The sequence below is a fragment of the Heloderma suspectum genome, chromosome 1 (assembly GCF_057233095.1).
Source record: "Heloderma suspectum isolate Gila_16-S chromosome 1, 16-S_ref, whole genome shotgun sequence".
Lineage (NCBI taxonomy): Eukaryota > Metazoa > Chordata > Lepidosauria > Squamata > Helodermatidae > Heloderma > Heloderma suspectum.
Genome location: NC_139458.1, coordinates 129,539,896 through 129,562,179, shown reverse-complemented (window position 1 = coordinate 129,562,179; position 22,284 = coordinate 129,539,896). Strand labels below are relative to the sequence as shown.

Here is a 22,284-nt window from a genome sequence, read left to right as displayed (position 1 = left end):
CCCATTTCACAGAAGGCAAACTGGTGAGGCTCAGAGACAAGTAACTTGGCCAAGAAAATGAATACAAAGCAGAGGTAGTGTCTGAGCCCCAAATGCAAAATCACACATTTGCCCCCGCAAAGCACAACAAAATACACATTTCACATGTGGGGCCCAGAGGAGTGGTTTTGTGTTTTGGAGCTCAGAGCCCAGTCTGCCTTATATTTAGGTTCTTTGGCAAGCTACTTTTCTTTTAGTTCTTGGAAATGAAGATGGCACCGGAGTCTGGCACTGCCTCCCAGTTAATTTTTTTTTTAATCTTCTAAAAACTTTTAAACATCAGGAGGGGCAGGTAGCGTAGTGGACACCAAGGGAGGTGTATGCGGGCACAGTAGTGCCCACAAGAACCACATTTGGAGCCATTGAACCTCATTGCTCCCAAACTAGGCACAAGCAAGTTTCTACTTGTCTACTTCTGGGAATCAGGACTCTGGCCTCCACCGATCAGTGCTGCAAGCAAGTCCTCTCCAACCATTACCAGCCAGGTCTTGTCACCCTGGAGAACTGCAGAGGTGGCCTGTCCCACATCCAGATCCTTTCAAGGTACATGAGGAGAAGGAATGCTCTTTCTGAGCTGATCCACTTCCCACCCATTACCCATGTAATACTTGTGCTCATCATAATGAATCAGGGATGGGATGGGATGTGGAGTAAGAGTTTTTGCCTCTTTAAAGTCTTTTTATTTATTTGTGATGGGTAATATGTTTGGCTTAGAGTAGTAGACCATAGAGGCATCATGGGGAGAGGTTGTAGCTCAGTGGTGGTGCACATGCTTTGCATGCAGAAGGTCCCAGGTTCAATCCATAGCATCTCTAGGTAGGGCAGGAAAAAATCCTCCCTGAAAACCCTGGAGAGCCACTGCCAGTCAGTGTCGACAGTACTGGGCTAGATGCACCAATGGTCTGACTTGGTATAAGGCTGTTTCCTATGTTCCTATGTTCCTGATCTTAATCTCTTTGGACTTTGTATAGTATAGGAAATGAAACATTCTTGTAGTAGAAAGGATACCTTTAAAAGGTCACCATTTATTTATTTATTTATTTCCATTTATATACTGCCTTACTTGCCATCAAGGCAATACACAACAATTTAAAGAGCTTCAGCTATTGGGCGGTATAAAAATAAATAAATAAAACCTTAAAACAATAAAACATCAAAAACAGGAACATTAAAAACTGCAATATATTAAAACATTAACTACAGAATTTAAAGGGCTCCATTAAAAAGATGTCTTTTCTGAAAGCCAAGAGAGTAGGTGGGGGCCAATCATAGTTTTTGAGGAAAATATTCCATAATTTGGGGGGCAACACAGGGGAAAGCCCTTTCACATGTGCCCAACAAATGGGCCTCTGCAGGTGAATGGTGTCCTCAAAAGGGCCTATCCTGCAAATTGTAATACCCAGGCAGGTTCATAACAAGACAGGTGGTCCCTTAGCCTGTCCTTCTCCCTCAACAAATTAGAGAAGTATGTGTACTTAATTGTTCTGTGCTGTGGTTTTGCCAGAATCTTTTCAGAACCTCTAAGACCCTGGTGATACTTGAAGGAAGAATTATTTTAATATATCCCTTCTTTGTTTGACCAGAGCAGAAAGCAGTCAGTTTTATAGATACACAAATGTTTTCTTAAATGCATATTTCCATCTGTTCTTATGTTCTGCTGTTCTCTTATACAACAGCTTTAAGTGGTTAATGTTTGTCTGTTTACATTATACAGAGAGACCTGTGTCCAAATCTTGGGTGTAGAAGCGAAAATCTGGAATGCACAACCAACAGTGTCAAAGCCAACATACAATTTGGCATGTTGTAGCTAGGGTGTGTGTGTGTTGGTATTTTTTTATATTCCTTTTTCTAGTGATGTACTTTTGCACTTTACTCTGGCTGGAAGGAAGGAACATTTTTCAGGTGTGGCATTGTCAGCAAAGGTGGCTTTTAATGAGGACTAGATTCCAGCAGGCTGAGATCCAGCCAGGAAGTCTCAAGTCCTCATAGTTTTGATAGGTGGCTTATTCACACCAGATTAACATTGTTCAATATTTGACCTTCAGAATTCTTGAACTGCTGACATACTGCCAGTGGTGTTCTTAATGCCAACAGTGTGCAACTAAAAATTGGGAGAAAGAGACTGGGGAGACTTTGGGCTAAATATCCAAGCCCCCAAATACTTTTTAAATAGAGTAGATTGATCTCTGAATTACCCAAATCTTAATTTTTATCTCCATTATGAGTTTCATGTTAGGATAACAGTATATATCTGGTTATCCTCTGATTTAACTGGATTTGTGATGAATGGCATGATCTGTGTTTCTCCAAGGACTTTCAGTGCTTTCTAAGACAAATGTGAAAAGAACATGTTCATGCTGACCACATAATGTAGGGAGCAATATAAAGAACCAGAATTGTTGACTGTGTATGAGGCATACAATTTTAATCAGGCAATTTTTGAAAAAAATGAAAAGGCACAGCAATTTTTACTAATCTCTTAGCTAGTTTATCATTCAGCCTCTCTCCAGGAACCTATTTCTAACCATTAATGGCACATAGCCTAATGCAAATACTTATTTGTTATCCATATGATTCACTCACTATGACTTCAGTGTTTTATATGCTGTGCATCTGATGACTTGCCATGTGATTGCAAACTTTGCCTACTTGCATATTAGCCCACAGCAAATAGAAATTAAATTCACTATACGGTTGTGTTTGGTTATTTACAGGTGCTCTGGCAGCAGTTCCACCCTTTTCTGGCCAGTACAGTCTCTTGAACTGAGCTCAGTTTCTGATCTCATTTGAGCTCTCTCATGCTGGTTGGCTACACATTGGCAGTATGTGATGCTCATTACTGCAGTGACTGGGTGGTTATTCAATGGAACTGTGCCTTAAAACTCCTGTTACCCTTCCTTGATTTAAGTCACCCAGTACAGTCTGTCCTTGAGAAGTCAAGCAAGAACAAAGACAGGATAATTGTACTTGGCCACATAAATGTATTGGTTTCTGACTTTCGTGGCCAGTTGGGGATTATTGCTGGCCTATTTAGAGTAGTGAACCATCATATATGCATTCTATAACCTTTCATTTTGTGAAACAGAAAAGGGGATTTATGTTTCTCATTCCCTTTTGAGTAAGAAGCTTCAGCTAAGAATAAACCTAGAACTGCCTGTTCCTGTTGAAACAAATGGGGTAGAAATTGGAGGAGTAGGAAGAAGAGGGTACAAATATCCCCAGCCTTCCCCAAATTTTAACCAGCTAACATTTTTGCTCATGAAGTGGTCTGGGGTAAGAAACGTTATGTGAGAATGAAATCTGCGCACTTAAACTCCCGTTTCTTTAAAACATCTCTGCAGGGAAGACTCACAGCAATGATCCAGAAAGTCTAATCCTCTGCTCTTTTGGTGATGGAGCTGAAGGTCTGGGTGGATGGCGTCCAGCGGGTTGTATGTGGCGTCTCGGATCAGACCACCTGCCAGGAGGTTGTCATAGCATTGGCACGTGCCATTGGTAAGGAATCGTTGTACTTGTTCTGTCTAAAAGTAAGCTTACAGCCCAGACCGAGGCATGCTTTCTTATTATTGTAAGCCACCCCAAGGGCATTGGGTGACCAGGACCAGTTGGGTGGTATGTAAATTTAATAAATAAAATAAATGTTTATTCAGAAGCAGGTTCCACTGGAGTAAACATGACTTACTCCCAGGTAAGTGTACACTGGATTGCAGGATTAATCTCCCTACCCAAATTTCTATCTTAAAAACGTATTGTAAGAGTGGTGTTTTACTCACACTTGTGAATTTTCATATCCCTATTACGTAAGCAAAGACTGTTGTTCCTATGCAATAAATGAAAAGCACTACTAGCTACATGAGTGGTAACAGCTTGCATGGTTGATTTGCACAGCTTACAGCTAAAATTCTGTCAATAGTTTCCTGTTTAACAGTTGTATGTAAGGATTGGTTTAGATACTGTGTTTTGCTAATGTGGAAATCATTCCTATATCTGGGCATACAGGTAGATTCAGCGGTGAAGGCTGGTTTCCACAATTTTATAGCACTGCTGCTATGACTGTTAAATATCCTTCTCCCATCTCCTTCTCCATCTCCCAACTGCAGTTTTGCATTTTCCTTGACTAATTCAGCACTCTTCTGTCCACCTGGAGAAAGCTGGTGAGCTTGGCAGGAGGAAGATATCTAGAGAAAAATGGGTTTGCATTGGGGTAAAGGGAAAATCTAGGCAGAGGTAGCTAGCTCTGTTAGTCACTGAGGAAGCTGTTAAACACTTTGTCACAGTTTACACCAAAGATGGAGAGCCTCCAGCCTGTGGGCCAGATGTAGCCCTTCAGAACTCCCCTCCTCATCCTACCTCAGTTATTATTAAAATATTTAGTAATATTTCATTATTACAAAATAATAATGGGAGGCTTTTTAAAGCCTTGTTGCCATGCAGCACAATTTTTAGGGGAAGGGTCACAGATGGGGAACAAAGGGTTAATCCTCCCTTTGTGCTGCAAATCCCCATCCCCATTGCCTAGTAATTGGGCTTGAAAAAAGCTGTTTTTTCAAGCCTAATTTCTGTGTGTGGGATGTGTGAGAGAAAGAATGAGTGAGTGAGAGCGTGTATGAGTGTGTGTGTGTATGTGAGAGAGAGAGAGAGAGAGTGTGTGTGTGTGTGTGTGAGAGAGAGAGAGACCTGGTTTGCACGATCAAAACAGCCCACCATGGGTTGTTTAAGCCACAGGGCTCTGCGGTGTGTGCCAGCCGCCCTTTCGAACATTCAATGCCTGGCCGCGGCTTGTTGTGTTGTGTGAACCTGGGAACCATTGTTTAACCCTCACATAACCCACGGTCCCCAGGTTCATACAACACAAGCACTGAATATTCAGAATGGCCAGCTGCACCACGGCCCACCATGGCTTAAGCCATGGTGTGCTGTTCGATTGTGCAAACCGGCCCGGTGAGAGAGAGACCTGGTTTGCACCACACGACAGCCTACTCTGGATTAATTTACCCACAGATAAATTACCCACAGCTTGTTTTAGGGTTATTTGAGGGTTGTCTAACCCACCATGTTAAAATGGCAGGCACCTGGGGCAACACAACAGCTCCCATGGGTAAATTAAGCCATGGTGGATTGTCGTCTCATGTGAACCAGGTCAGAGAGAGAGAGAGAGAGAGAGTAGGGTGGCCCTGCCCACTGTTGGCATGCAGACCCTGGAAGATTAGCCACCAAAGAATATAGCCCTTGGGCTGAAAAAGGTTCCTGACCCCTGGTTTACACATCCCTAGAAAACACATTTGAGCACACTCCGGGAGAGAGCAGAGGACAGGAAGGCCTGGCGTGCTGTGGTCCATGGGGTCACGAAGAATCGGACACGACTTAACGACTGAACAACAACAAGAAAACACATGTTCCCAAACTTGCCATTGCTGAGCTAATAGAGGGATAGAGGTTGCATTTGTGGGGGTGAATTGAATGGATAACGGAAGATAGGTTGCTTAACCTCCCCTGCTGATCCTTCCCTTCCAATGCCTCCTAAGCAGCTTCCATCTCAGATGGGCTTTCTTCGAGTTGCAATCTAGCTGAGGGCAAAAGCAAACAAAAACTGCCTCAGTGGATCTTGCAGGGGGAAAATAGGTATGGGGAAGGGATAAGCAGTCAGTCCTGTTGATTCTCCCTTGCAAGTGCCTTCCCTGCCCCCAAACATGCCTTACAAGAAAAACATGGGGTTGAGAACCTGCTGTTTTTGTGTAACAGGCAGTTCTGCCCCAAGTGAAAGTGTTCAGTCTAGAATTCTCTCTCTCTCTCTTCTACCCAAAAACAGCCAACACTGCCTTCTGGTGCGTATAAATAATAAATTATAATTCTTCAGCATGAGACCTTTCCAGCCTGTAACCAAAGGCAAGTTCAGCAGTTACAAATAAGTGCAAACAAAATCTTTGTTTGCCAGGGACAAGCGCCTTTGGTGCCAAGCACTCCCAGCAGTCTCCAAGTGGCTCTCTTGCGCTGCAGTTTGGAGAAGGTAAGGAACAGCAAGAAAACCCCCTGCTCCTTCGTATCTTCTCCGTACTGCAGTACAGTGCCAGCGCCAGGTTTCTGAGGGCCCTTGGGCAAGCCACCCTCAGTGGGCGCCCCCTCGGTGAGTCTACTTTTTACCTGCCATTGTCACCAGCTGCTAGTGCTCCTCATCCTCTTTCTCATCATTGCTATCGCTTGCTTGAGAGGCAGAGAGCAAAGGACCAAGCAGGCAGTGGCAACTACTGCTTCTCCTTCTCACCACCACTGTTGTATGGGCCAGAGCGAGGGGCAGGTGGACAAGCAGGATGCAATAGTGAAGGGAACTCCAGAGGGCTCTTGTCAGTGCCCAACCATGCCTACCCTTAACACTGGCTCTGCCCCAGTGCAAATGAGGGAAATCTCTGCCTTTCCCTGAAGCCTTCTGCATGTACCAGAGGGCATGGGGCCGGGGGAGTTGCTAGCAAGAACAAATATTGGCTGGCCAGTAAGAAAAGCCAGCATTTGTGGATCTTTGCCCTAGTCCCTGCCTTCCCAATTGTAGATGGCCTCCTGTTCCTGAATGGGAGAATCTTCTGCAGCTCTTTGATCCTCTCTGGCTTTAGGTCCACAGCGAGACAACTGGTTTAAAATTCCCATAACATGACGTCCCGAGTAGAACATGAGCAATGTACTAATGTGGTGGTTGGGCAGAACTGGTGTTTGTTTATTAAGCCCAAGTACACTGCCCTACAAAACAGCCTTGAATATTGCTTGCCACCTCCCTGTTCCAAAGAGCATGCTGCTTTTCTGTGGTAAGAGCACAACAATAATTTACATCTGCAACATAAAAGCGTGACTCATACATCCTGCATGTGTGTGTTTTCCCCCATTTAACTATTATATGGCACATCAGTGCTGATTGCGCCGCTTGAGGCTAATAGGGGCTATTCTGTCTTGTGATACGGAAATGCTCTACAATGGCAAGCAAAGCTTGCATTAACTTCTGCTTCTTCCCTCTAACTAGATTTAGGGGTACTTCTGTCCTGATTCTGCATGATAGGGTTTTAGTTACAGCTTATGTGAGTACTCTTTGAGTCGGTAAGGAATCTTCAGGACTTTTAAGGCAAAAGCCTTGCAGGCCAGAAGCTTATTGACTCACTGCTAGAAGTTACTCAAGCTGCTAGCTCACAAAATCTTGCTAATGATAATTTTGCCTAAAAGGGTTTAGATTCTTACATTAAAATGCCCCCAAGAGCTGCAGGCAGAAAAATGTTAATGGAATTTGAAATACATTTTCCAGAAACATTCCTGGTTGCGCGCACGCACGTGTGTGTGTGTGTGAGAGAGAGAGAGAGAAGCTGAATTTTTTCAGTTGGGGATTTTGGTGCAAAGTGGAAAGGAGGCCTTGGAATGCAAGGCATAGGAAGATGAGGAGTTTTTTGGGTTTTTTTAGCAGATGCTACTGTCCTTATGTGGTGGTACCCCCAACCCCGAAGGGATTAATGTAGTTCCTCATGTTCCGTCAGATCTTTGGTCACAGGATTAGTTTACACATTTTGTGGTGTGTGGCTATATCAGTAGATACCTCCACTGTGTTCAAAAGGGTCAGCTGTTTTAGCAAGCAGATGTTTACATAAGCACATTGCTAACCTCTGCTGTGTGCAAAATGAAGCTCAAATCCTAGCTTAGGATACAAATGAAAGTGAGACTCTTAGGTTGTGCCTGCATATGAAATGCTTTCCAAGTCCTTTTCTAGCAGTGGCAATTGAGGTAAAAATGTAGAAGGGGACCTATGAAGCTCACATCTAATCTTGAGGTAAGAAAAGATGCTGCTATGAATGCCCAAGCCACTAGTTCTCCTTGAGGGTGATCTTCATGCTGTTAAATGTAGAGTAAAAGGATGTGTCCCAAGTAAGGAAGTAACTGGAGAAGCATGGAAGGAATGAAGGTCATTGGCAATGCTGCCTCTTGCTTAACTGCTGACAGGCCGATCTGTCTCTTTTTGTGAATGATCGACTTTTTGTGAAGTCCTCAGCTTTTAGGTGTAATGGACTTGTGCTTGTGAGAGGGATATTACTGTGTAATGTGACCTTGATACAGCTAGATGGGGGCAGGGAAGGCCATTGGGGTTTCTGGAGTGATGAAATCTTTTCCCTAGTAATGTCTCCCTATCTCCTTTTCAGGTCAAACAGGTCGGTATGTTCTTATTCAAAGGCTCCGTGAGAAAGAGAGGCAGCTTCTCCCACATGAATGCCCTGCAGAGTCTCTGGCCAAGTGTGGACAGTATGCCAGCGATGTGCAGTTTATATTGCAGCGCACAGGCCCCAGCCTCACAGAAAGGCCTTCTTCAGATAATGCTCCCCAGGTACCCGAGAGGACGTTTGTCAGGGCTAGCCTGCCCATCAAACCTCGGCTGGTCAGCACAGAAGGGCCCAGGCCACGGCAGCCCAAAAAATCCTTAACCTTCAACTTGGGCCCTACAGGCTCCAGGGAGCTGCTTGCAAAGAACAAGCTGAGACAACACACAAAGGATGCTGTGGGCTTGAGGGACGGTGCCAGTGGGGGTCTGCTTTCCAAAGAGGAGCTGTTCAAGACAGTCCTGCACCAACAGGAGCATCTCCACTCCCTGGAGATACAGGGGGATGCCTTGGAAATGGACATCAAGCCCTGGGAATACAGTAGAGGCGTCTGCCAGGAGGACGAGATCCTGCATCTGGAGCAGCTGATCCGGCAAAATGAGAGCGAGCTGAACGAGGAAGAATTTTGGCAGAATGAACTGCGCTCAGAGAAAGAGTGCGAAAGGGAGCGGCAGGAAAAAATGTGCAGCCTGCGGGCCACCATGGAGGAGTACACGCAAAAAATCCATGAGCTGACAGCAAAAACGGAGGCCTTGGAGAGAGAAATCCAGTGGGAAATTGCTGAGAGGGCCAAGAGGGCAAAGGAAGCCCTTACCCAGGGCCCTGCTGAACTAGAGGAGATGGCAGCTAAAATGAAAAGGGATCTGGAAGTCAAGGCTAAGCAGAGTGCCCAGCTGGAGAGCAGCCTGGATACTGTGGGGAAGGCCTTGGAAGAAGCGGAGCAGAGCCTTCAGGTACGTTGTGTTTAGTCGTGCTTCAGCTACATTGTGCTAAGGGGATCCATAGATGAATTAGGGCAGTCCTTGTTGTTAGGCTTCTAAATGTTGTAGAATGCAGTTGAGCATAACTCATCCTGCCCCCTCGGAAAGGTATTTATTTTACCATTTAAAAGAGAATACATAGGCACAGAACAAGGGTTCAATTGAAAATGCATGTCTGCTAGCGTAGGGCTAGGTGTGCAAACAATCCATCCCAAAGAGACAACATACTCCTGAGTATTTCCTGAACTAGAACTTGAGGCATGGGGACCTCCTTTGAAGCCTAGAACTCCCTAAACGTCTGCCGTCCCTGACATTTGGCAGTAAATAAGGCAGGCTCTGGGAGCTACTGGGTTATAAACCTGGAAAGCCATGGCAGAATGTGTAGTTGTTGCAAGAAACAGATGAAGCTGATCCTGAATAATGCTGAATGGTCTGGGACTGGGCCAGCCTGGCACATTCTTGGCGCCAAGCTCTTGGCTGTTTCTGTTCAACCTCACTGTGGGTTCTGCCCCTGAAGATTATGGTGAGCTTTAGCTGGAATGGAACCAGGGTGATCAGCATCTTTCAGGGCCATCCTACCCAAAGCTCTTCCCTGCTTGATAGATAGAATAGGACTAATAAACTCACAGTGTAACTCTTATGGGCATAGACTGAACCTAGTGATGAGAGTTGCAATCCTCATCAGGCATGGTTTTGTGATATGCTGTCAGTTTGCATAGGCAGACACTGGCCTTAAGGTAGAGGGGTGTGCATGCATGTATTAAGTGTACAAAATTGTAGTTTGTATGTAATGTAATGCTAGAAGCATCCCAAAATAAAGGGAACATTGCTTTGGGAAAATATAAAAATCAAATAATGGTAAAGGCTACTTGTTTGCTAACATTAAGGTGCACCTGCTACCACCACATTAGAAGAGTACTTCCCAAACTGTGTTTCGGGCATACTCATGTGCTACAAAACATAACTGAATTAAAAACTAGTATTCTGTGAGTTCAAAGCAAAGAGACTGCCTGCTGTGTCTCTGCGTGATTCACTGCTCTGATTTTTGCCTGCATCTAGTAAGACTCCATTGGCAGTGGATGATTCTTTGTGAATACACCAGATTTGCTTCACACAATTCAATCACTTCTGATACAGCAGCAGCACAGGCATAATTACTTCCCCTCGGAGTAGGTAGCCCAGAATGGTGACTCACTTGGAAACACCAGGGTAGGGGGCTCTTTGGAGGAGATAGTTTTAATTCTAAAATCTCCTTTTGCAGACATATGAGAGCGTGCTTCCAGTTTTAACTCAACTATAAGAAATGTGGTGGAAACTCTATTAGAAGCTAAGGCAGCATTCTGCGTCTGTGTGTGTACATGGATTTACTCATGTGTGTCCAAGATGCTGTTACTTGTTTCCCTGTTACTATGCTTCACTTTAAGCAGAAGCAACAATAATAAAGCAGTATCTCCCATCTTTTCTTGCTGCTTTTGTTTAATGGTTTACTAGACACTGGTGCCCTCTTACGGCCTAGGAGAAGAAATGCTGTTTTTACTTCTTTTTTGCCTCTGTCAAACTCTGGTTATGAGGACAAGATTGAGTATCTGTTTGAGGAACCCATTAAAATAATCCCAAACTGTAAGAGACAATGGCTCTGTTTGGACATAACAGCCATGTTCGGTGGCAATTCATGGGTTAATTAACCCATGCACGAGCTGCTTCTGGTTTCCAGCAACAACCCATGAATGTGGCATAGAGAGGTTGTTTCCATGACATCTGAACCCAGGCACCTGGGGTTGCTCGTAGGTTAAACAACAAATCATGGGTTAATTTGGGGTCATTTAACCCATGAACCACCCAAATCCCCAGTTTCGAACATCATGAAAGCAACTTACGAATACCACATTCGTAGGTTATTGCTGGAATCTGGAAGCAGCTCACCTGCATCCCCACAATTTGTGAGTTAATTAATCCACAAATTGCCACTGAACACCGCTGTTACATCCAAACAGGGGCAATAGTACCATGCAAAACCATTGGCACTCAAGTGTGATTTGAGGAAGATATATAAAGAGTGTTCTCCAAACTGCACTTTTAATTTAAACTAGATAGTTGTGTTTTCCTCCTTTCTACCTTTTGTCTCCATCAAGCTAGTTCATTGTGAAATTTTGTTTAATGCAGAATTTTAAAAAACAAAGCTAGGCTGCCAGAAGAAGTATTGTGAGGTTTGGAATACTGGGCAGTGGTAAGCTAGACCATGTCGGATGGCCCTCTTATCCTCAAAAGTGGCCTCATCTGTATCGTAGGTTGTATCACTCTTGTCTTTAAATATAGTCTTACCTCTAATTATGGGGAGATGAGACATGCAGATATGTAGCATGGCAGGCTTGTAACAGGCTTACATGCCAATCCTAAACAGTTTGATTTTGATGGATTTTCTTTCAAGTAAGTATGTTTAAGATTGCAGCTTTGCTTATATGCGTGCTAAATTGGCTAAGGCCATAGTCTGGCTTCTGGGATGCAGAGCTTGTAGTTTGCAATTCTGTGATCAAAGAAACATCCTTAGCATTTCAGTTCTTGTTAAATTCCAGTACAAACTGTTTGTCTGCTAAATAGACTGTAAGGTAAAGGTAAAGGTGTCCCCAGCCAGTCGTGTCCGACTCTAGGGTGTGGTGCTCATCTCCATTTCTAAGCTGAAGAGCCAGCACTGTCTGAAGACGCTTCCGTGGCCATGTGGCCCGCATGACTGAACACCGAGGTGCACGGAACGCTGTTACCTTTCCCACCAAAGCAGTACCTATTTATCTACTTGCAATTTCTTGCTTTCGAACTGCTAGGTTGGCAGGAGCTGGGACTGAAGACGGGAGCTCACTCCGGCACTCGGGTCTCGAACTGCTGTCCTGCCGACCTTCTGGTCTGCAGTTCAGCGTCTTAACCACTAAGCCACCGCGGTCCCTAAATAGACTGTACTAGCATTCAGCAGGCCATTTATGAGAATCAAGATGGTGTCTTTGTTTCCAGGGCTTCTCTTTTTGCACCAGTACAGTATCCTCAGCCTTTATCATGTGAAGTACCTGGAGTATCTTGCAAGAGAGCTGATCTTTCTTCAGTGGGGCTTGGCCAATGACCCGATACCTCCCATGCATGTGTGCATGCACTCATCATCACCACTACTGCCTTCCCACTCACCTTGGCCAAGAAGACTAATCAAAAGATGGAATCTGTATTAATTTATTCATTAATTTATTTCATTTTTTGTAAAGATCTTAACTACTCATTGAGGCAACTGTAAATAGAAATAGAAGTTCTCTTAGTTTGCAGCACTACCATTACAGCTCATCCTCTGCAGAGGAATGCTTGCTTTTAATGTCATTTACTCATCATTATTGGGGGGGGGGATACTGATAGTTATGTTAAGGTGCTGAGGGCTCATTGGGTATAGAGATATGAAACAGAACAAGAATGGTAGTGTCCAGATGGTTCTTTGATTTCCTCTGGCTCATGGCCTAGACCTACTGAGAAGCTGCTGGTTCTCAGCTATCTTGGTTATTTTTTAAACATTGCAGTTGGAACTACAGGATCTTTTTATGCTGGTTGAGGGGTGTGTGCATGTGAAGGAGCTGATCTTACTACAGCTCCCGGAATGGGAAACTTGCCCTTGGATAGACTATCATAAGAAGAGCTGTGCTGGCTCTATAAGACTAACGGTTTATCTAGTCCAGCATAACATTTCCATAGTGGCCAGCGAGATTCCTATGGGAAGCCCAAGACGATACAAGATGGGCAAGGCGACCCCCAGTCTTCCTCCCTATGTCAGAAAGGGCAACCCTGATCCTGAAAGGTTAAGGACTCTATAGGGTATGTTTCAGTTTCTGCTCCCAGCCACTTTTGGAAGGAAGAGGGAATTTCTGTATTCTACCAGCAAGGAAGAAAATGGACCAGCCATGTATGGAGGTGGTGGGTTGAGCTTGAGAATGGGCTTAGGTGTTTTGCTAACTTGGAATCAATTATCTAAAGATGGTGGATGGGTCTTTAGTTCTACCCCCAACAGACATCCATGCAGACACACACCAGACTTTGGACTGCCAGCAGGTACTGATTCCATGATAAACAAACAGGAGACAATCTGCCCTTAGCTTTTGGAATGTGTAATCACCCAGAAATGAATATCTGGCTACCATGTTACTCCTGTCTTTATTTAACACTCATTGTACTCATCATTAAGGAACAGAGAGAAATTAGCTGGAACTTTGGGAGGAGGCTGGGATGGGATCAGAAGCCTTTCTTCTGCAGCTTCTTATCTCAGAAGAAGATAAGATTTGGAGTTCACTCTGCCTGTTCCTCCTCTATCTTGCAGGCCCAGAACCAAGAGCTGGAGGAGCTAAATAAGGAGCTGAGGCAGTGTAACTTGCAGCAGTTCATCCAGCAGACGGGAGCCATGGTGACTGCTTCGCAGCCCAGATCAGAGGCGGAACCCCAGCTGGATCAAACTAGTCATGAGCTGCCAGCTCACCAGAGAAATGGAGGTCAGAACACAAGTCCAAGGGTGGGCAAGGGGTGGGGAAGCAAGGCACCCTAACTTGTGAAGTCTCGCCTACTCTGCTGTAATGCTTCCTCCCATTTAAACTGCTAGGGAATGGTACTATCACCAGCTTTCTGGCCTTAAGTACTGCTTTTGACAGCTCTTAAGTCAGGATCCCATAGCAATGAACTGGTGGCCAAATAGCTGACTGAGCATGACTTTCTCTGAAGCCTCACTTTACAGTATCTAGCAGGAGAGGCAAGTGGCTTGCGGGTGAAAACTTACCGATAAATAAATATTGCAAGAGCAGGTGTAAGAACAGCTAAGTGGGCAACTGGTTGAATTCAGCTGTGTAGATTTTGAGTCTAAACAATTCTGAATAGAGCAGCCATTGAAACAATATCTAAAAATGAAATAAGAAAATCTGGAGGTTTTACATTGAACATGCAGCTTGACAAAAAAGAGTCTTCCGGCATCTTAGAGACTAACAAATTTATTGTGACATAAGCTTTCCTGGGCCAGAGATTGTGGATTTCTACTGATATATGGCATTCTAGAAGCCTCAGCTAAAATATGTGATCACTATAAACAGAGCATTCTGCTAGTATGTCTTGTCTACTGTATAGCTAGATGTGCTATCACTTAACACTGCAGCATCCATAGACCAGACTTACAGAAAACCTGGCATTGTCTGGGAGAAAACCCTGCCTGTGTCAAAGTTCTTGTTTTGGGGTGTGGGCAGTCCATGGAACCTGTGTGGAACAGTCTTCCCTGGGTTTTTCCTCAGTGCTAGCCACCCAGTACAGCCGCTCTTCAGCTCTTGAGTTTTCTTCTAACTCTAGAATAAAATAAATCTTGAAGCTGACAACATACATGTATGGCATAGGCTTGGTTTTGACCTTTTTCTGGTCTGCAGAGGGCAGGGGGAAAAATGAAACAGTTTCTGCATGTGTGGTCCAGGCTTGGCATTATTATCACATTTCTTCACACTGATGCTTTGTTGGCATGAAAGCATGGCCTGCCACAGAATCTGCGAGTGGCAAATGCTGGTGTTACTGGCTGGGTCACAGAAGTTGTATCCACCAGTTCTCCACACTATAGTGATTATCAAGCTGGAGAGAGAACAATATGCTCTGAATGAAATTAACTGCACATGTGAGTTGGGAGTGGCAGCAAAGGACACACAGAGGTAGGGATGTCAGAGAAATCTGCAACAGCTTCAAATGAGTTGGGATTTCTATGAAACTATCGATTTTGCAGTGGACTGGCTTTTTCCGAGACATGCAGATTCTGCAGACTTGACCCGTTTTTCACGGGGGGTGGTGGTGGTGGTGGTGGTGGTGGTTTAACTCTAATGTGCACTTGTGCAAGTGCACTAGTCCACATTAGTTTATGTGCATTAATTGGCATTAACTAATGTGGAATAGCTCATTTCCAGAAGTGCACATTAGAACAAAATTGTGGTTTAAAAAATCCGATTCCATCAATGAGTGGATGATGGAATGAAAGGCGCCTGACAATCTGCGAAACACAAATGGAATAGATTTAACAAAACCTCTACAGGTTTGAACACCATTGCTGGAAGATGGTAGCATACCAAATAGTAATTACTTTAAAACTTACCATATGGTGGCTCCCTGCTTGGTAAGTTTAATGTTTCCATGGCCACACAGCCACTCAAATGTGGCGAAGCAGGCCACGATGATGACACTTGACTGTAAGCTGGTCAGCTTGTTTGTTTATATAATGCTGTCCCTGTGCATGGTGCTTTACAGAGTGTAAGATGGGAGTGGGCATCTTGTGGCCTCCAGATGCTGTTGGACTGCAACTCCCATCAGCCCTCACCATTGTCTGTGCTGGCTAGGGCTCAGGAGAGTTGCAGTCCAAGAACATCTGGGGGGCTACAATTTGGCCACCCCTGGTATAAGAGGACAGGACAGGTATCTGCCCTGAGCAGTTTACAATCTACATTTCTACACAGGGGAAACAGAGATGGGGGAGTGCAGGCAAAAGTTAAACAGGAAAGCAATATCTGTTTTTATCCATCCTCACAGTTCAACATCATTTGAAACCAAGTTGAAAATCCTGTTAAAATCAAACCGAGGATAGTGTTAACTATAGCTATGGCCAGTGGTAGAATTTGTGCTGGAGAGGAGAGGAAATATACAGTCATATTGCCTGTTCTTGATCACTTAACCATGGTTGGGAGCATTATGTGTACACCTACTATCATACTTTGTGGTCATATGGTATGAAGGGGAAACACCACCAGCAAAACCAAAGGCGCCAGTAGTCCAATGCACTAAGTAAAATCCAATGATAGAAATATCGGTTTGTATCCAGTTGATCCCGCCCCCCCGCTGACAGAATGCTCTTTGATCCAGCGGAGGCTTCCTTCAGAAGAATGGGGAGGGAGGTGATTTTCAGCAATTTCTCCCCCCACCCTGCAGCCCCATGTGCCACACATCCCATGCTGTTCTGGAGGCTCCCCCAACCCTCAGGAGCAGGTTTTGGAGGGTGCTGCAGGGAGGGGCTGCTGGGGGAATCGCCAAAAATGGTCACAAGAGCCAACCATCAGCAGAGGAACATCAGTTGCATACAATCCATCTTATGTAGCTATTTATTCACAACATTCAGAAATCCCCAAATGCATTTTGAGGTGGCACTTTTTTCTTGGGTGCAGGGTACCCAAGTGTACCAAGTCACGGTACACTTGCTCCACAAAGGCTGAGCTTGAGCAAATATGTACTGAAGTGCTGCTCCTGAAAACTCAGGCTGTTCTGATTGAATGAATGCACTTTCCATTAACTGAATTGAAATGTGATTCTCTTTCCTAGATCTATCCAATGCCAGCACAGATTCACCTCCCAGACCCACAGCCAAGCAGTTCCTCGGCAATCCACGGAACCTTCAGAACCCCCTGGTGTCCAGCTTGAACCCTGAGGGTGTGTATGTTTGAACAGGCCTAAGCTTCTTGTGTGCTTCAATCATGCCTGGTCTTGTCAAGCAGTCCTTCTGATCTTTCTCTGGTAGGGGCAGCTTTCATCTGCAAGGAGGTACAATCCCTTTGGCGTCCCAGGCTTTCTCTCCACTTGTTCTCCCTCCTTTCTCCTTCCTTAGAAGGAGAGTGGCTTGGTTCTCTTGGAGTGTTTACCCATAAATTCCCAGAGTCAGTAGTAACAAATGGCAAGGGAAAACAGGCTGAGGACACGGATAAGCAGAGTCACTCTGAAATTGCTCCTGGAGTTTGAAACAGCAGGCCAGAGCTTGGTATATTCGATTCATAGCATGCTATGTGATGGTGGCGGCAGCTGGGATATTGACCAATGTTCAGCATAACATTCTGGTTACTTGCAGATTGGCGTCTTTGTTTTGGAACAGTTGCTTTAGCTACTCAGTGCAGTATTGCTTATTCAGCTGAGGATGTTTGCTAGATCAACCCTATTTACAACTTCACCATAGAGAAGACATGGTCAAGGTGGACAAGATATTTTGGGGGCAGTCCAGGTACCATGTTTTGAGTATCAAATCTCGAGCACTTGAGTAAATGACCCCAGATTGTTTTCATAAATATTTTGATGGATATCGAAACTTCGGCCTCATCATCAGAATCAGCTAGGAATTATTTATTGTACGCTTACAGCATAATAACTGTGTAATGATCCTTTCTATCTATCTTGTGGCTCTGCTTTGTTAAATCAAGTTAGTCTCAAGTTGTATTTCCATTGCTAGAGGGTGTGTGTGGGTATTTAATTTTGAGGATCTCTTCTGAGAATGTTAGGCTGATACTTGCTTTCAAACATAGGAGCATATGATCATGAAATACTGTCTCAACTTGGACTAGATTCCTGTGCTTGAGGTAGAAATTAAGTGGGGTTTTCTATGTTGTGATACTAGTGATACAGGAGATATACTTTCTGCATTCACATACTTAAAATTTATTATAGCTTCCAAAATCTTATGTCTGCTCATTTCAGCTAGATCAATTGCATGGAATACCATCTTTCCCTCCACTCTCTGTCATCACCTTCTCATTTATCAAATGCTAAGCCATCATAATGGGATCACTTCATTTATTTTTATATGTCTTGCAGTCATATCAACAAAGCAGAGCATCTGGAGGTAAAAAGGCCAGCCAAGGAGGACTGATTTCCTTGCGGGTATAACTATATAGAAATAAAACACTATTTCATGTATGTATTTCATTTCTTTTTATCACGGATGGATGTAGATGGTTGTGCAAAATATTTTTACAGACTTTTTTAAAAAAGAAAAAAACCATTTGGAGGAAAAAGACTGGCTGTATTTTTTTAAATCTCTTTTGTTGTGATTTAAAATGAAGATGCTGTTTGTGGCTTCTCTGAAAATTTATATAGCCTTTCTGTTTTAAGACTTCATTACATAACAATGCTTCAGACTATATAACAACTGCCCTGGAGGGTTGTGAAATCTGCTAGGGATGAACTGTTCAAAGCATATCGTAGTAAGTCCTCTGTGTCCATTCTGAAGGTTATACTGCAAGCTACTGCCGTACAATGAAGGGGTATATTATTTACTGGACTGTATCAATACACTGTAGCACTCGTGTGTGTGTGTGTGTGTGTGTGTGTGCGCGCGCGCGCGTGTGTTGAACAGCAGTTCTTATATGTTTGGTATTTGGGGGAAATACACAGCTTCTTTTTAGTTGGAATGGGAGAAATAAACTCTATTCCTGGGGAGCGTATAAACACAAAGAAATGTCACTTTGGGACAAAGAGCATTCATGGCCATCAACGCATCCCATTCATGTTGCAGATCCCGAATGCATTTTCAGGAAGGACCTTTCAGATCTGGTAAAATGGGATTTAGGTGCTAGCACTGTCTTGCCATTTGTGCCTCACGCCAAATATTGCATAATCCAGTTTTATATAAAGAGAATTAAGTTGCTTCAGCCGATATATTTATTCTCTGTATAGTTCTGTGGTGAAGTATATAATAGTTCTGAATTCTACACCATTCCAAAGCCCAGACTCTAAAAGTAAAAAATTTCCCAAGTAGATGAAAGACTGGTAACTAACTGCGTGGCGGCCTTGAACATGAGCCAGCAGGGCTGACAACAGAAAGGGCTGTTCTCTGTTGTAGAATGACTTCTGGATTTATGTATCTTGATCTTTCTCCTTGGCAGAGTAATGTCTACAAGGCTGCCTGTTTTGTGTTGAAGAATAGTGCAACAGACCACTGCAAGTGGGCTGTCTATAATGGTCTATACTTTGGCAAAAGCCTAAATGCTGTTTGGAGGTAACAAACTTTGCAGATTCAAATTGTGGTAAAGGGTGTGGCTTAAGATATTGAGATACCTGCTATAAACTCAGGATGGGAGCCCTAGGCATCTACCCCTTTCCACCTAGCCTCTCCCAGTGCCCCACACCACTTATTTATTTGGCCTCAACTTGCAGTGGGCCCAATGAGTTAGGTGTGGGGACCCAGTTCAAGTGGCAGTAAAGTAGAAGCAATCTCTCTTTCCTCATTCAGAACAGGAGTTTCACTTTAAAGTTGCATTACATGGCCCTATTCATGCTGCTGTTGTACATGGTGTGGGGAAAGGTGTGTGTGTATGCATGTATGCATGCTTGGGGATAGCAGCATGCCAATTTAAAAATTGGTAATGTGGTTCCTGAAAGGGGAAACATTCTTCCCACCCTTGCCTTCAGTGCTTTTAGTCAGTAGCTTCTTGCATGATTAGTTATAATACGTTGACTTTGTAACCAAACCTCAGAGTAGACTGTGAAGCTGAGTGTGCCATGCCCAGTTTAATATGATCATCAGTATGGGCATGCAGTATGTTGCTGCAATTTAACTATTATTTTGGACAAAGTTGTCTTATCCCAGCTAAACTGTTCTTGAATGGCAGACCTCAAATGAGCCAGATTTCTTTCAAGGCATGTCACCCAGTGGGAATAAAGAATACCATAGTTTGGGTAGGGATGTACGAAAGTCACTTACCTTTTCGATGGGGTGATTTGCGGTGGGGGGGGAGGCACTCTGCGCCTCCCCCTGAAATCCTAATCCGGCCGGCTCCACTCTGCCGAGATTCTGCAAAGCCGCCACCTGCGGCCGCCCACAGCCAGACATCCAGCCGCTGGGCAGCCTGCAGGCAAAAAAACAACAACCAGCATACGCAGATGGTGGCGGCTATGGCAGCTGCCATTTGCGTTCCCTTTTTTTCACTGTTTTAGCCTACGTAAATATTTACGTAAGCTATTATGGCGAAAAAAAGGGGAACGCAAATAGCGTAGTGGGCGCTATTTGCGTTCCTTTCCCCCCCTGCCGTAATAGCTTATGTAAATATTTACGTAGGCTAAAACGGCAGGGGGAAAAGGAACGCAAATGGCGGCCGCCGTAGCTGCTGCCATTTGCGTATGCTGGTTGTTGTTTTTTTGCCTGCAGGCTGCCCAGCGGCTGGATGTCTGGCTGCGGGCGGCCCCGGCCGGTGGCTCTGTGGAATCTCCGTGGACCGTGAATCACCCCATCGAAAAGGTAAGTGACTTTCGTACATCCCTACCCAAAGTATGGTATTCTTTATTCCCACTGGGTGACATGCCTTGAAAGAAATCTGGCTCATTTGAGGTCTTCCATTCAAGAACAGTTTAGCTGGGATAAGACAACTTTGTTCAAAATAATAGTTAAATTGTAATACATAAATATTTACGTAGGCTAAAACAGCGAAAAAAAGGGAACGCAAATGGTGGCCGCCGTAGCCGCTGCCATTCGCGTGCGCTGGATGTTTTTTTTTAGCTTGCCATGATAGGCTACGTAAGTATTTATGTAGCCTATCACGGCTATGATGAGGAAGTGAATGGCGGACGCGCTGCGGCCGCCTTTCACAAGTCAGCACGGACGGCAGCAGGTAAGTGCTCCGTTTCGTGCGACTTTTGTGAGGGGGGGGGGCTTCGTTCCGCCATGGATTTTGGGGAGATCCGTGGTGGAATTCTCTGACATCCCTAACTTTGGGAAGCTTCACTCATAAAGTGGTGTATTCTGACCTTAACACCTCTATATTGATGCTGTTTATTCAACAGCCTAAGGAAAAACAGTGGTGAGCAGAATTGCTCTGTTGAAGTACCTGGATCCCATACTATGCATGAGGCTGATGGTGCTTCTATGAATATATATCAGCAGGTAGGGTAGAGGTGTACGGAAGGAAACCATCTTGTTAAATATTCAGTGTACTAGCAGGACCACAGAAGTACCAATTATTATGCTAGGAAGTATAGACCTTTCAAGACAGTAATCTGCCCCTCTCTTCGCGCAAGCTGGCCTTCTATCTCAGACATGGATGGAGTGGGATCATTCCTCCTTTTTTAACATATGCTGAACTCATAAACCTTCTGTTATGTAGAAGTTCAAAATTAAGAGCAACAAATGGTGACTGGTTAAATGGCTGTACCGTTCACCATACGGCTGTACCTTATAACATACCAGCTAAAAAATATTTTCAGTGTATTTTCCCCTTTTTAAAAATCCTTGGCTGCTGTTGTGTTTTTGGTGCTTACATTTTAAAAAGATTTTTTAAAAGTCTTGTTCATTTTACCAGGTCTGAATAGAACCCCATATATGATCCATTGCAGAGAAAGGAATTACAGCCAGAAAATGACTCTGATGCACTTAACTCAATAATTAATTTTTACTGTCACCATAACTTGCAAACCCAACTTGCTTCCAGATATTAAGCAGCATGTTCCACATTTCTTATGACAGCATCCTAGACTCTAATGCCAAAGGGTAGGGGTTGTATTGGTGAATGGGACCGAATAGAATCCCTGTCATTTTTGCAAATGTGATTCTGTTTAACCTACACTAATTTGATCTACGATAGACAAGGATAAATTATAACTCCACTTCTGTAGTTGAAACTGCTTTTTAACAGCTGCATGTGGTTGGATTACAATTGGGGGAATGAAATAATTATTACTGGTAGCATTTCTTGTTGAACTCTGGCCAGTAAAGTTGCATTTTTTTGTGTATTTATGTTGTCCAGAGCTGATGTATGTCCTCGTGAAACCAAGAAAAGCAAATCTAGGCATGGGAGGGTTGAATGGATGTTTGGGAGATGACGAATAGCCCTGGAAGCCATGATCTTGTTTTTAAATGTTCTTTTGTGTGTTATGTATATGAAATGTAACTCCTGTTGTTCTCTTAGAAAAAAATAATATTCTGTGTATGAATGTATGTATCCCATGCACTAATGGTCTTTTCCGGTTTCAAATTGTAATAACGTTTCTGAAAATAATTTGCATAAAGGTGTGTCTCCTAATTTGTGACCAAGCTTACTGTATCAGAGGACACTGCTGCCACCCTCTGGTGTGCATTCACAATGCAAAGTTTTCTGTAGTCCATGCCCACTGCTACTAGTTGCTATACTGAGTTTCCCACTGAGGACCCTGTTCCTGGGTTGCTGCATCTCAGCTTCACAACCAGCCCATCCACACCTTACAGTTCTGAGCTGGAACTGCAGCAGAGGGTCCAAATATGATTGCAGTGCTGCCACTTCCAGAGTGTCCATGTCAAACAATTCCTGTTTTTGACATATCTACTTCTGGGGTGGGAGTGTCCGCCTCAAAGCAGTGGCAGGGAGATCACAGACTTGGGCGGTGATCCAGCA

The 22,284-nt window shown here is 44.1% G+C and overlaps 1 protein-coding gene across 6 annotated transcripts in view; it reads left to right on the top strand.

Moving 5' to 3' along the window:
- Positions 1–18,678, top strand: part of RASSF7 (Ras association domain family member 7) — an 81,374-nt gene extending 62,696 nt beyond the window's left edge. The window contains exons 3-9 of one of the 6 annotated variants that reach the window (XM_084857211.1): positions 427–582; positions 1,754–1,851; positions 3,381–3,534; positions 8,205–9,112; positions 13,479–13,647; positions 16,481–16,588; positions 17,738–18,229. In XM_084857211.1, the coding sequence (XP_084713337.1) occupies positions 3,432–3,534; positions 8,205–9,112; positions 13,479–13,647; positions 16,481–16,588; positions 17,738–17,769 (1,320 nt within the window). In that variant the 5' untranslated portion in view covers positions 427–582; positions 1,754–1,851; positions 3,381–3,431 and the 3' untranslated portion in view covers positions 17,770–18,229. Of the gene's footprint in view, positions 1–426; positions 583–1,753; positions 1,852–3,380; positions 3,535–8,204; positions 9,113–13,478; positions 13,648–16,480; positions 16,589–17,737 lie in introns of all 6 variants that reach the window. The other 5 variants (XM_084857192.1, XM_084857231.1, XM_084857182.1 and 2 more) reach the window with 5 other exon arrangements.
- The last annotated feature ends 3,606 nt before the right edge of the window (positions 18,679–22,284 follow it).